The following is a 12083-nucleotide window of genomic DNA, read 5'->3' as shown; positions in this document are numbered from 1 at the left end:
GCGTTGTGGCTTTGTTAGCCAAATTTGTATGTGGCACTTATTTTATAATTCCACAACTTTTTACTATGCTTTTTGGGTTTTGCCATTGGGACACAACTGTGTTTTTCCACTTCACTCACTGCTTTGCATTTTGTCTTTGCCTTCTTCTCACCTCTTGATATCAAAATATGGATTAAAACGTTCAGTGTAGATTGTTGCTGTTGTTTTCTAGCATTCTGAGTTTAGGAAGTGAAGGGTTTTTTAACCCATGTCATTTATTCTCAAGGAATAGTTAGAGAGGGCATGTAATTCCAGAGCATTCTGCCATTAAGTCAAGACCAAAACTGCCGTGGATGCAGTGGGCCAGGAATTTCCTTTAGAAAGCAATTATTCCTTCACTTTTCTGTGAAATTCTTGGAGATGTTGAATCAGAAATTTAGATGTCTTTTCAAGAAGTGTGTCCTGCTTCCTTGCTGGATTTAGTTATTCAAGACTGATGTTTAAAAGTTACTCTTCAGTGATAGGTGAAGGAGGAAGCTGCTATGTAAGCCCTTTAAAATATTGAGGGGAGAAGTTCTGCTTTTTTGGTGAGCAACCTCTGAGCAATAACAATAGCTGCAGATTTTTACCATTTGTAAAAATGGCAACAAGTACTGCAAATCAGGGGCAGTAGCTTCTGATGCTCTGTGGACTGCATCCTTCTTGAAAATGGTTTATGTAGCATGGTTTGGCCGCGATCCTGGCTTGCAAGGGAGAATTAGCTCTGGCTGTCCTTCTTTTAGAAATAGGCTTTGGAAGGTGTGCTGACAGATTGAGGGAAGTAGGGTACAGTGTAGTATAGCATTTTTTGGGATAGCTGCTGCAGTAGCATGTTTCCATTACAAATACTTGTCATTTGCTATTCATCAGTGGGGTAAAGTGTCACTTTTCTCTCTTCAAACTTGAAACATAAGCACACCCAGGTCATTCTGACAGCATTGTAAGAGGATAAAGATTCCCAGTTTCTTCATGTAGCCCTCCTCCAGAACTAGACTTGGCTTTACATTTTCACGGGACCCATTGCCAAAGGTCTGTAGCGAGGTTGTGTATGCCTTTTGCTTCCTGGGGTGCTCCATGTGCTGGCCCTGCTCACATTGCCCCGCCTATGTCTTGTACAGCCAGCCTGAGTGCAGTCAGTGGAAGGATTATCTCCGGTTCTTAATGCCAGCTTTAGTTTTGAAGGTTAGACTTTCCTTTGATTTTTTTTCTTGATGCACAGATTGGAGTCTTATCTAGATACATACCTGTCTTTTGGGCTGAGATATAAGTAGAAAGGATGTTTGGGTCCTCCTCTAGGAATATAAAAAAGCTGCTAAGCATAACTGCTCTCCCATTTTACTAATGGTTTGTGAACAATATCCCCAGTATTAATCATCAGGGCTTCATTGATACAAACTAACTGTATTATGCATGTGTTCCAGATGACTGATTTTTTGAGGTGTATTGGGCTCTATGAATAGATTTTGAATGTTTTGGTTGAACTGAACTCCTCAAACAGCTAGTTTGCCTATCCTATCCGGATGATAACATCTGCTAAGTACACCCTGATGTTAGGTCTTCAGAAGGGTAACATGCCTTCAGGGCCTTGGACAGAGTCCTTTCTCCTGCCTTCATTTCCTCCCTCCAGTTCTGCTTCATGATCACTATAACACATCCACTACATCTGTGAGTTACTTCTGCATTTGTACCTGCCTTGTTTTTTTTTTTTCCTTGGCAGTTTTAGTTTTTGATGAAAGGAGTTATGGAAGAAAGAGGTGCTTTCTGAGGAGAAGAAAAGCAGGGAAGGGTACTTGGGAAGACTGAAAATAATAGGAAAAAAACCCCAGACTTTAGACTGAGAGAAAAGAATGTTCCCTAGGCAATTCACAGATGAATGGCTTGAGTTTGTGTTGGGCAGAGAAAATCTTCTGAGATTTAATAAATGATGCTGTATGACAAAAAGAAAAACACTTAAGTTGTGAAGTCCTTTGGTGTAAGAGTACTGTTCTGAATGGTGAAGGAACATCTGTGAAGTCAAGTGTTACATTCAGATTGGGAAATTTTACCTAGAATTCTCTAGGACTATTTGAAGGAATATCCAATGAATACATTTGCCCTGTTGTTTCTGCCATTATTAGTAGTCCAGAAGCGTGTATGTGGTTCTAGTTATTAAAATCAAACAAAAGCCACCTAAAGAAAAAAAACAATTTAGTCCTTCAAAGATCGCTAGAGGAAATGCATCAAATAAAAGGCCAACTGTTTTATTTGGCTATGTAAGTTTGCATGTTTACTTTTTCACCGATAATAGAAAATACCATTAAAAATAAAATTTGACACTTTCAGTATTAAGTTTAGCAAGTCAATGCATGGAAACAATTAAAATCAAGCCACCTACTTTATACAATAAGGACAAGCCTGCATTATTTGGTGGCCTTTTTGCAGGTAGGTGAGACCTGAGCTGTGAGACTTCTGATCAGCAGTCTGGGAGTCTGGGGTAGTTCCATAATAATAGTGGCATGTAATAGCTATGGATTTGATTGCTATTTAAGGAGTGAATTTCTTGACGCTACTCTTCAGAGGAATTTTCAACTGGCTTTGCTGCTGTTTGCACTGGATCAATTCTTGACTTGTTTGCCCCTTCTGATCCTACGATATCTTTCACTTACATATATAAAAATATGACATTGCAAGACAGTGTGCTGTGTAATAGAAGCAAAGTAGTGTCGTGAATACTCAATCAGCTCAAGCATCTATATTTTCATTTAGAAGGTGATTTTGAAAATCCATGTACCATAAACAGAACAGAACAAACGCAGAGGTTAAACAAATTGACACAGAGATGGATGCCTTGACCCAAAGGCGCCGGATCAAACAAAACCCCAGAGGGGCTTGTGGAAGTTTAAGGAGAGATCTGAATCAACTCAGAGGCTGATGTCACCCAGTCTTTCCAGTTCTGTCTGCTGAGACATGAACCAAGTACCCAGTTTACATGATATGTTCATACTCTAGACTGACTTTCACTTGTTGCATATATGGGTTCAGTTTGAATCTGGTGAAATAGGATCAGATCTAAAGCCTTCTAAAGATTTGCTGATTGTTTAGGGCCTGATTGCAGACTCTTATAGAGGCACCAGGAGACAAACTTCATAAGGTACCTTCAGGTGCCTGATAAAAAAATAAATTCCAATTTTCCTTTCTTCCAGGGAAATCCTGTTGCTTAGAAATACCTACTTAGAGTTTGAATACAGATGCGTGGTCAGGAATTGGTTATGTAGAACATTATAAGAGTTGTTTATAGAGACTATATCCATTTGTAAAATCTTCTGGTTAGTACAAGCAGGGACTGGTTTTCTGTGAATCATATTATTATGTTAGGAATAAAAATGGAAATTAATAATAAAGACCAAAACAATGACTTGTGAGGCTCAACAGAGTATTCTTGTTTAATTTTGTTTCTATTAATTTTTTTTTCTCTCTCCAAGGCAGCATGACAGCACTAAGCCACTCAGATTATAGTTTCTTTTTTTTTTTTTTCCCTCCCTCTCCTTTCTCTGTTTTTTTTCTCTCTTTTGTTTCTCCTCTGATCACGGCAGTCGGCTCTGGGGTTGGAGTGCAGATGGGCTGTCGAAGCACCCCCCTCCCCTTTCTCAGCCTAACTCCATCCCCACTGCTCCTTCCCACAAGACTTTCAGACGCTCTTACTCTCCCAGGTAACAAGCTACCTGTTAAACCAACTTGTCTGAGGTGTCACAGTATTATTTACCTTTCACACTGTGGGATTTGTTCAAATGTGGGACTTCAGAGGCTTTGGTTTGAAAAGAGATGATGACAGCTTTCAGAGAGCACAGGTGATGGGTAGCCGCTTGCTCGCTGCTTGGGGAAGATGCAGCATGTAAGCAGTGAAAAAAGAAAAGGAGTTTTTTCAGACTCTTACACCCATTCAGGAAGGTGGCAGGGAGGTGCTTCACAGTTGGTTTCCAACACAGAACACAGTTGCTGAGCACTTTTGGCAGGCACTGGTTGCGTTATGATACTCTGGGCAGGATCTTCAGAGTACTGTTCTGAAGTTTGGCTACACTGTGCGCCTGAGTATTTTTAAATGGCAAATACAGCTCAGGAGTGACTTCACACCGAACCTTATGTATCATTTTAACAGCTGCTTGCATAGTGTGATTGTGGAGCATTCTTGAAATTTGTAGTATTGAATTTAAAATTGTTCTTACCACAAGATTTAGGGGTTATCAGTCTCTAATTTTGACATCTGTTCCTTTTCCTGTGCCCTCACATTTTTTTTCCAGTCTGCATACAGATTTTGGATCAGTGTACTGGACTAAAGCTGTATACTGGTTTTAATCAGAAAAACTTTCTCAATAGAAATTTAATTCGTCAGATGTCTCTGAAAATTCTTTGGATTTTTTCAAGTTTGTACCTTGACATCAGAATATCTATACATGTGGTTTCTCCTGACTTAAATATACCTGTTACCTGAGGAAGGACTAATACATAGTTTTTCCTTGAAACAAGGAGTTCCTAATAAAACTATTGAAAGAAAAGCAAAGAAATTTTTCTTTGAGGGCTCAAAATTTGAGAACCCATAACGTATGAGAGAGAAAATAAGAATACAATAGTTGATACCCCTGTAAATACCTGCAGAATTAAAAATTTAATGTTCTGATTCTTCTGGGACACTAAGATATATGTGGAGGGAGGTCCATATTGATTTTTGGAATAAAACTAGTTGAGAATGTTTTTTCTGCCTTTTATTATCTGACTTGAAGTTTTGGAGTTATTTGACATGTATTCCAGCCCAGAGCCTGAAAGTGCAAGGAAGTGAGTTACTGTGTACTGCTTGAAGACACTAAACTGTGGATTACTTACGCGTAGTTTGGATTGGAAATGGAATAACAGTTTATGGAAGTAAAATGTATTTCATGTCAGACTGGAAAACTACCAAATTGTGTCTTGATAAACTCGTAGACAGCTGCATTGATTTTTGTGCAGCAGAAGATGGAAAATAATGTTGTGACATCCGTAAACACTTCTCATCTCTACTCACTTCTTATTCATCCTGTGCCTTTCCTCTAGTTTTCTGCATGGGTCATAATTTTTTTTTCCTTTTGTGCCTTTTTTTTTTGTCCTGAAAGGTGAGTGTAGTTCCATTTTATTTTTATTCCCCACATTGTGTTGTCTGTGAAGTATTCCAGTGCACATACTGTCAATAGACATGTGTGTTCACATGTAGAATTTCCATTCATGTGGAACACAACCATAATGTTATCTCCTACACAGGCTCAGTCTTGACATATGAAATCTCTGGATTCTTTAGATTTTTATTAAAATGTGGGTTTGTGCTTTGACAAATGCATTGGATTGGTGGCTCTGTTGAGAATTTGCCTTAGTCCTTTAGCACCGAAGAGTCTGTACTTTCTTAACAGTGTAGGGCAGAATTCATCCCTGAGGAAAGATGTGATGATTTCAGCAGAAGATTTAGTGCCAGTATATTTGTAATTATTTATCTTTTTTTTGCCATGGATGTAATTGTGTGACCTTTGGTAAGTTGTACCATCTCTTGGTGTGAGCACACAGGTACAGTCACATGTATATCTTCTGGAATGGTGGTTTCATTGTTGTTTTGTGTATTTGTATGAAGAACCCTTTAAGATCAAGTAATTAAACATGCTTGAGCTCAAAACATCTATTTTTGAGATCATACGAAACAAAGATTTTCCTGTTCCTGCTTGATAACTTTTAAAGAAAAACTACCTTCCCTTCTGTCTGGAAAACCATCACAGTGCATTAGTGTTGTTCAGCTGCCTGAAAAGCCCTAAAGACTTCGACTTCTGCAGGTTTATGAAGAACTTTTGTTTCCTGATCTTGGTCTGTCCTTTAAGTGGTTTCTTTTTTCTCCCTGACCTGTCAGACACTGTTTCAAGTTGGGGAGTTGTTCTTTGGTTTCTTTGCCAGAATACATGGTGCTGATGCTTTGTGAGTGTAGTGCGAGTGCGTTGCTTCGGAGCCAGGGATTATGGCTATTTTCAGTGTGTTAGTCTCAAAGGAATTGGGCAGCACCAGTTGTATCCTCTGTCTGAAGTTCCCAAGTTTCTTCCAGAAAAAAAGTGGTTCTAGATATTTAATATCCTACTTTTAGTTCTACTGAAAACAGTAGTTGTGTACTCGGGATTCAGAAGGGATTTTCTGGTTTGATCCCCCCCCCCCACACAACTCTTTGATCAGCCATCCACCTCCAAGCCCATCCTGTCATCCTTCCCAAACTGTTAAGAAATAGTAATTCACCACTGTAGGGAGCCACTTCTTACCATTTGTTGACAAACAATTTGATGTAAATGTCTAATTTGATCTATTGTTTCTGGCTCTACTAAGATCTGAGTCTGTACCAGAGAAATTGTTCTCTGTTACTGGGTCTATTAATTTAAATTTCTCTTGGAAAACTGATTGTCATGCAAACTCAACTTTTCCTAGATAGACCAAAGCCCTGCCAATAATGCCTTTTTAATTTCTTCAAGCTTGTAGAAGCTTCTCGTTAGCCAGAATTTTTAATTTAATCATCTGCCCTTGCATGCATGGCATTTTATCATGGAACTTAATTTTGGATAGGTCCTCAAGGAATCCCAAAACTTTTATGGCTTTATGCTGCTGAAAAATTTCTAAAGAACAGACAGACTGCAAGAAAACATCAGATTAGTATAAGAAAATTCCCAAACTTAGGCTCAATACTGAAATACATCTTTTACTAAGGCATTGTGCAAGTGGTTTTGGTTTTACTACTTTATGAATTAAAGTGGGCCGTGTTAGACTGAGGTTTATGTCAAGATACATTTTCCATTTAAATCTGTCACAGTTTCATAAATTATTAAACCTAAATTTCATTGATTTCATTTCCACCAGCTGTAACAATCCTTTCGGTTCTCATAGTGATGGATTTTATGTTCCTTTTTAAATTACACCACTGCCATGCTGGAGATAGGGTTTTTTGGTTTACAGAAGCTTAGCACACTTATTGCTATGCAATGTAAGAAACAGTGTACCTGGTTTCCCCTCACTTAGAGCAGTGTAACACCACTGGTTTCAGTGGAGCTTCTCCTGGATTTAACTCCTCTTGAGGGAGGACTCAGACCTGAACTCTGCTTTGATTCCATCCGTGTTTTGTTACAAGTCACTGTTAGAAAGGGTACACCAAACCATCTGTCTCTGACTTGTTTTTGTTAACGCTCAGAAGCAGATTCTAATTTCATTTGTAACATTTCATATACGTTTGGTCTTTAGTATGCTGGATTATGACACGGAGAACCTAAATTCTGATGAAATCTACAGCTCTCTTCGTGGAGTCACAGAAGCGATTGAAAAGTTTAGTTTCCGTAGTCAAGAGGACCTGAATGAGCCAATCAAACGTGATGGAAAGAAAGACTGCGACATTGTAAGTATTAGATTGTTAGTGTCCCCAGATAGATGAAATTTTAAAACATTGTGATCAAACCTGGCTGTGGATTGTTAGTATACAAAATCCAGTTATTCCTACTGTATTCTTACAAGCGTCTTCTGCTTATTGTCTGTTAACTTCTTATACGTTAATTACGGGGTCCCACTAATGTAGTCCCTTGCTCCCTTTGAAGTCTAGCCTCCTGTGAAATGTGCTCACTGGGCTCCTGTTGGAGTCCCATGCAGGCTGGAAACAGTGGTAGTGTCCTTCAGGCTCAGCATGGCTCAGAGATGGCTTCTTCATGGAGTGTGTGTCATCAGGTCTGTAATGGGAAATGTTAGCTCTTAAAATGCATGGATGGTTTCCCTCACAGGCTTAGGACCTGTAATCACTCCAGGCGCACAGCTCCTATAGTATCTTATGCTGCATGAGTGATTACACAATTGTCTCCCATGTGTAGTGCCTTTTGTTTTAATGAAATACACAGCCTTCAAAATTTAGGGGAATCTTAAATGATGATCCTTTCTTAGCAAATTAGTCCTGTACCAGAGCTTATGATCTTTGCCAGTTTTAACAGTTTTAGAGATTTTAACTTATATTTAGGAATGTTAACGTAGTGTTATGCCCTGTGATCATGAGGGATTTTTGAGCAGTTGTAGTTATATAAAAGAGGTGGTAATCAGTTATGTAAGTATTATGTATAAGTAATACATGTAAATGATTCTATGCCTCTTCCTGTTCGTGAGTGACCTCCAAAAAGCCTACAGCTTCCACAGAATTTGAGTAGTCTCATATCTTTTTTCTCTGTTTGATCCTCCAGGTGTCTCGAGATGGTGGCCTTGCGCTCCCTACTGGAGATGTCCGTGGAGGCAGTGACATTGTGGAAGGTGGAAGGATGGCTCTAGATAACAAAACCTCCCTGCTGAACACGCAACCTCCCCGCGCCTTTTCAGGGCCACGTGCTCGAGAGTATAACCCCTATCCTTATGCTGACACCATTAACACGTACGACAAGACTGCCCTGAAGGAAGCAGTGTTTGATGATGACATGGACCAGCTTCGGGATGGTTTGTATCAGCTCCCTCATGAAACTGCAGGAGCTTGCTCCGTTTCTGGTATATTTGTGTGTGGGTAGTGCTCTCAGATATGTGCCAGCCTGTGCATGTGTTGTGTATTACTTTGCATCTGAGGTGAGGCTTGATATGAAATACCCTTTGTCTTCATGTCCCAGCAGAACCTCATCTGTGACTATTGAGAAAACGTTATTCCGCAGTTTTGATTTTTGTTTGCCTGAAGTTTCCCTTAAACTAGTCCCTTAAGCATCTACATATATCTGTAGGGACACTATTTTGGGACCTTCCCCTCTTTATGACTGGAATGTTTCACTCAATAGCTTGTTGTTACTGAATGTTTTACTTTATTTAAGTGGTGCTACACCTCAGCTTAATTCTTTTGCAGTACACTGATGAGTCACTGTACTTTGATCTAAAGGTCATGCATGTGACCACTGGTTTTGGGTGTGTGTGTGTCTGGGAAAAAACCACAGCAGTTCTCATCTTGCAGAAGTAATTGTTGGAACTGGAAGAAATCCAGTCGTCATCTCTTCCTGGTTCGTTAGAAGCCATGTGCAGATTCATGAGCTGTGTTATGAACTCAGGTTATTGTGGGTTAGTCAGATTCTCTTGCCTGCTTGACTGAGGCCACTGGGAATTTGATGCATTTTTGGGGGGGCCCCTTGTTGCATGCACTTTGTTCCGTAGAGGGTCAGTAATCTTGGCATCTTTGATCTGTTCCCCCTTTCTCCAAATGATTTGCTGCCATTTGTCCTAGAAGGACCCATTGACCATTCAGATTTGGTGGCTGATCTTCTGAAAGAGCTTTCCAACCACAACGAGCGGGTGGAGGAGCGGAAAGGAGCTCTCCTGGAATTGCTAAAGATCACAAGGGAGGATAATCTCGGAGTTTGGGAAGAGCATTTCAAAACCATTCTGCTCTTGCTGCTGGAAACGCTTGGAGACAAAGATGTGAGATGTAGATTTTTGTCTTTACTGTACATCGCTTCATCTGTGGTTATAGTTCCTCCACACTAGTTTAAATGAAACCTGCTACTCATCAGTGATACTGCACTGCTTGCTTTTTCTTTTGAAGGTTGACAACTCTAGTTTTCACTGTGTTCAATGATGAGTTTTAAGCTACTCTGAAGTGTACCAGTTTTTCCCCTCCCTCCAGAGCATTACTAATAAATAACTATGAAATTGAATTAGACTCAGAAAAGAAGTTATCTTCTAATCTAGTACAAAAACTATCAACACTTCAGTGGTTGTTTCCTTCTGAGTTAGGATAAAGTTACAAGCTCTTAACTGTATTATACCCATTCCCCAAAAGAAGGATAAAGGCACTCTAGAAGAAATTAATTTTTTTTTCTCTATTTGGTTTAAAGACACAGGGTATTAGATTGCATTGAATGGGTCTCTGTCCCTTACAAAAATGTCATCAAGAACAAGCTGTTTCTGTAGGGGATCTTGTTTTGAAGTATTAAAAATTTGTTATTATCATAGCGATTGTAATTCTGTAGCAGAATTCTGGTTTACATTTTCTCAGTCATTGTTCATAGTATAAGCATGAGCTGCTGTAGTTCTACATGTTTAATCATAGCATTATCATGCATTTATCAAAATGGTGGCTTTGTCAGAATGGTTCATTCTTGTATCTGTGAGAACAGTCATTTCGTGTGGATTTTTGTGCAAGAGCAAGCAAGGAAACCAATTCTGAATTTTTGTTGCTTTGATTACACTGCTCACTCCACTGGAGCTGATAAAGTAAGATTTCTGGTGGCATAGGGAGCCATGAGAATTTACTTCTAACTATGATTTTGAGAAATGACCTTTTCTAACATGGATTTTTCTTGACACAGCATTCAATAAGAGCCCTGGCGCTGCGAGTCCTGAGAGAGATCTTACGGAACCAACCAGCAAGGTTTAAGAACTATGCAGAGTTGACTATCATGAAAACACTGGAAGCACATAAGGATTCCCACAAGGAGGTGAGTGTGAACCTTTCAGTGTTGCTACTGGGAAAGCAGTATGGACCTGCTGAAAAAATGCCTGTGAGACTTAACAGGAAAACTTGTTGACCCATCTTGACAATAGAACAGATTGATATTAAATCTCCCAAGAAGAGACAGATTTTTTCATGCTGAAGCAGTGAGGAAAAAAGTTGGGACCAACAGAGCTATTTATGTGGACTTGGAGTTACCAGGAATTGTCAACCACTGTTAATCAGCTTGCCAGCATTTCCTTGCACATTCTGGGAGACGCTCAGACACTGTAGTAGAAAACTGCATGTTTCATTATTTTTTGGAGGACACTGGGGGCACTGTGCTGCCTCTGTAACAGGTAAGGATAGAAAATGTGCTGGAGAACACAAAGGCCATGCTTAAGCAGAATTGTGTGTGAAAATTGAATTATGAAATTGGGCTGTGCTGGAGAAGAGGGAACCTGGTGAGTAACAGGAGAAAGAGGACATGCTGCAGGGGCAGAGGAAGAAGCAAAGGGAAGGGTGAATGGCATTTTCGTTTTGTGAGAGAACTCGTGTAAAAGTGAAAGTATTCTGGAGTAAAGCAAGAGTAAAGGGATGTGATAACGTTTGAAGTAGATCAATTCAAATTACATTTGAAGTCAAGCTTTGTAGATGGACTTCCAGGCTGGATCTTTTAATCTACCTTGTGCATGTTGCAAGTTTGAACTAAACTTTGGAAAGGACTATCAGAATTTCTCTATATGTCTGTGATGGCTTTGTTCTATAAGACCTTGCTTTGAAATCTAAGACATTTATTCTCCTCTGCAACAGGATTGTCCTAAACTAGCAATTTTGGGCGTCTCCGTCTGAAGAGATTTGGCCATGAAAAGATCATTGTATAGATCGGATTGCTCTAGAGTATTGTGTAACTGGCACAAGGTTATGTTAGCTGTAGGTAGCAGAAACTGTACTGCCTAAAAATCAAAACAAAAAACACCCTCAAGGAAAGAAACTAACAGACTGGATTTCTCTAAAATGCAAAAGCAGAAAATGTTTAATCCTTTAGTGAATGAGGGCTGCCCTACTCTGCCTACTGTCCTCTCCCTGATTCAGAGCCTTTGCACCCCTGTCATTTTCAGTTCAGAGTAATAAGAAGCAGTTGTAAATTGATTTCCTGATAAAGCAGTCAGACAAAACATTATGTTCTGAAGGAGTGCCTTTTATTGGCAAGTTTTCCTGCTAGCATGTTTCTCAGTTCACCTTGACTCGTTGCCCTTTGTATTTGTTGCCTGAGAGTCCTCCAAAACTGCTATTTCTGGCAGAATTCACTGTCCTTGTGGGACTGATGGGTTTTGTAGAAATCAAGAACAGTGTTGAAAATATTATACTTTATGCCTCTGTACTTCCCACAGTATGTTCTTCATGCTTGTGGTGTGGAAAGGTTCTTCAGGATTTACATGAGGTGCCTGCCAAGGAAAAGCAGTGGATAAGTCTGCTACAGAGAAAGTGAAGCTCATGCTAGGAATGAAGAGATGAGAGTTTGTGGCACTCCTTTATAGAATAATTGAGGTGTATTGCTATCAGGAAGTAGCTGCTGTGCTGTACATAGCGTGGCTTTGATTTACCATGG

The 12083-nt window shown here is 39.6% G+C and overlaps 1 protein-coding gene across 13 annotated transcripts in view; it reads left to right on the top strand.

Annotated features, from left to right (window-relative positions):
- CLASP1 (cytoplasmic linker associated protein 1) overlaps positions 1–12083 on the top strand; it is a 179079-nt gene that overhangs the window by 150086 nt on the left and 16910 nt on the right. For 7 of the 13 annotated variants that reach the window (XM_027636825.1, XM_027636827.1, XM_027636824.1 and 4 more), the window contains 5 exons: positions 3591–3707; positions 7282–7432; positions 8256–8502; positions 9266–9459; positions 10350–10478. In XM_027636825.1, coding sequence (XP_027492626.1) covers positions 3591–3707; positions 7282–7432; positions 8256–8502; positions 9266–9459; positions 10350–10478 — 838 coding nt within the window. The remainder of the gene's footprint in view (positions 1–3590; positions 3708–7281; positions 7433–8255; positions 8503–9265; positions 9460–10349; positions 10479–12083) is intronic. The other 6 variants (XM_027636836.1, XM_027636833.1, XM_027636835.1 and 3 more) reach the window with 3 other exon arrangements.

This window comes from Corapipo altera, unplaced genomic scaffold (assembly GCF_003945725.1).
Source record: "Corapipo altera isolate COAL_440 unplaced genomic scaffold, ASM394572v1 45, whole genome shotgun sequence".
Taxonomy (NCBI): Eukaryota; Metazoa; Chordata; class Aves; order Passeriformes; family Pipridae; genus Corapipo; species Corapipo altera.
This window is presented reverse-complemented; position numbering and strand designations above follow the sequence as displayed.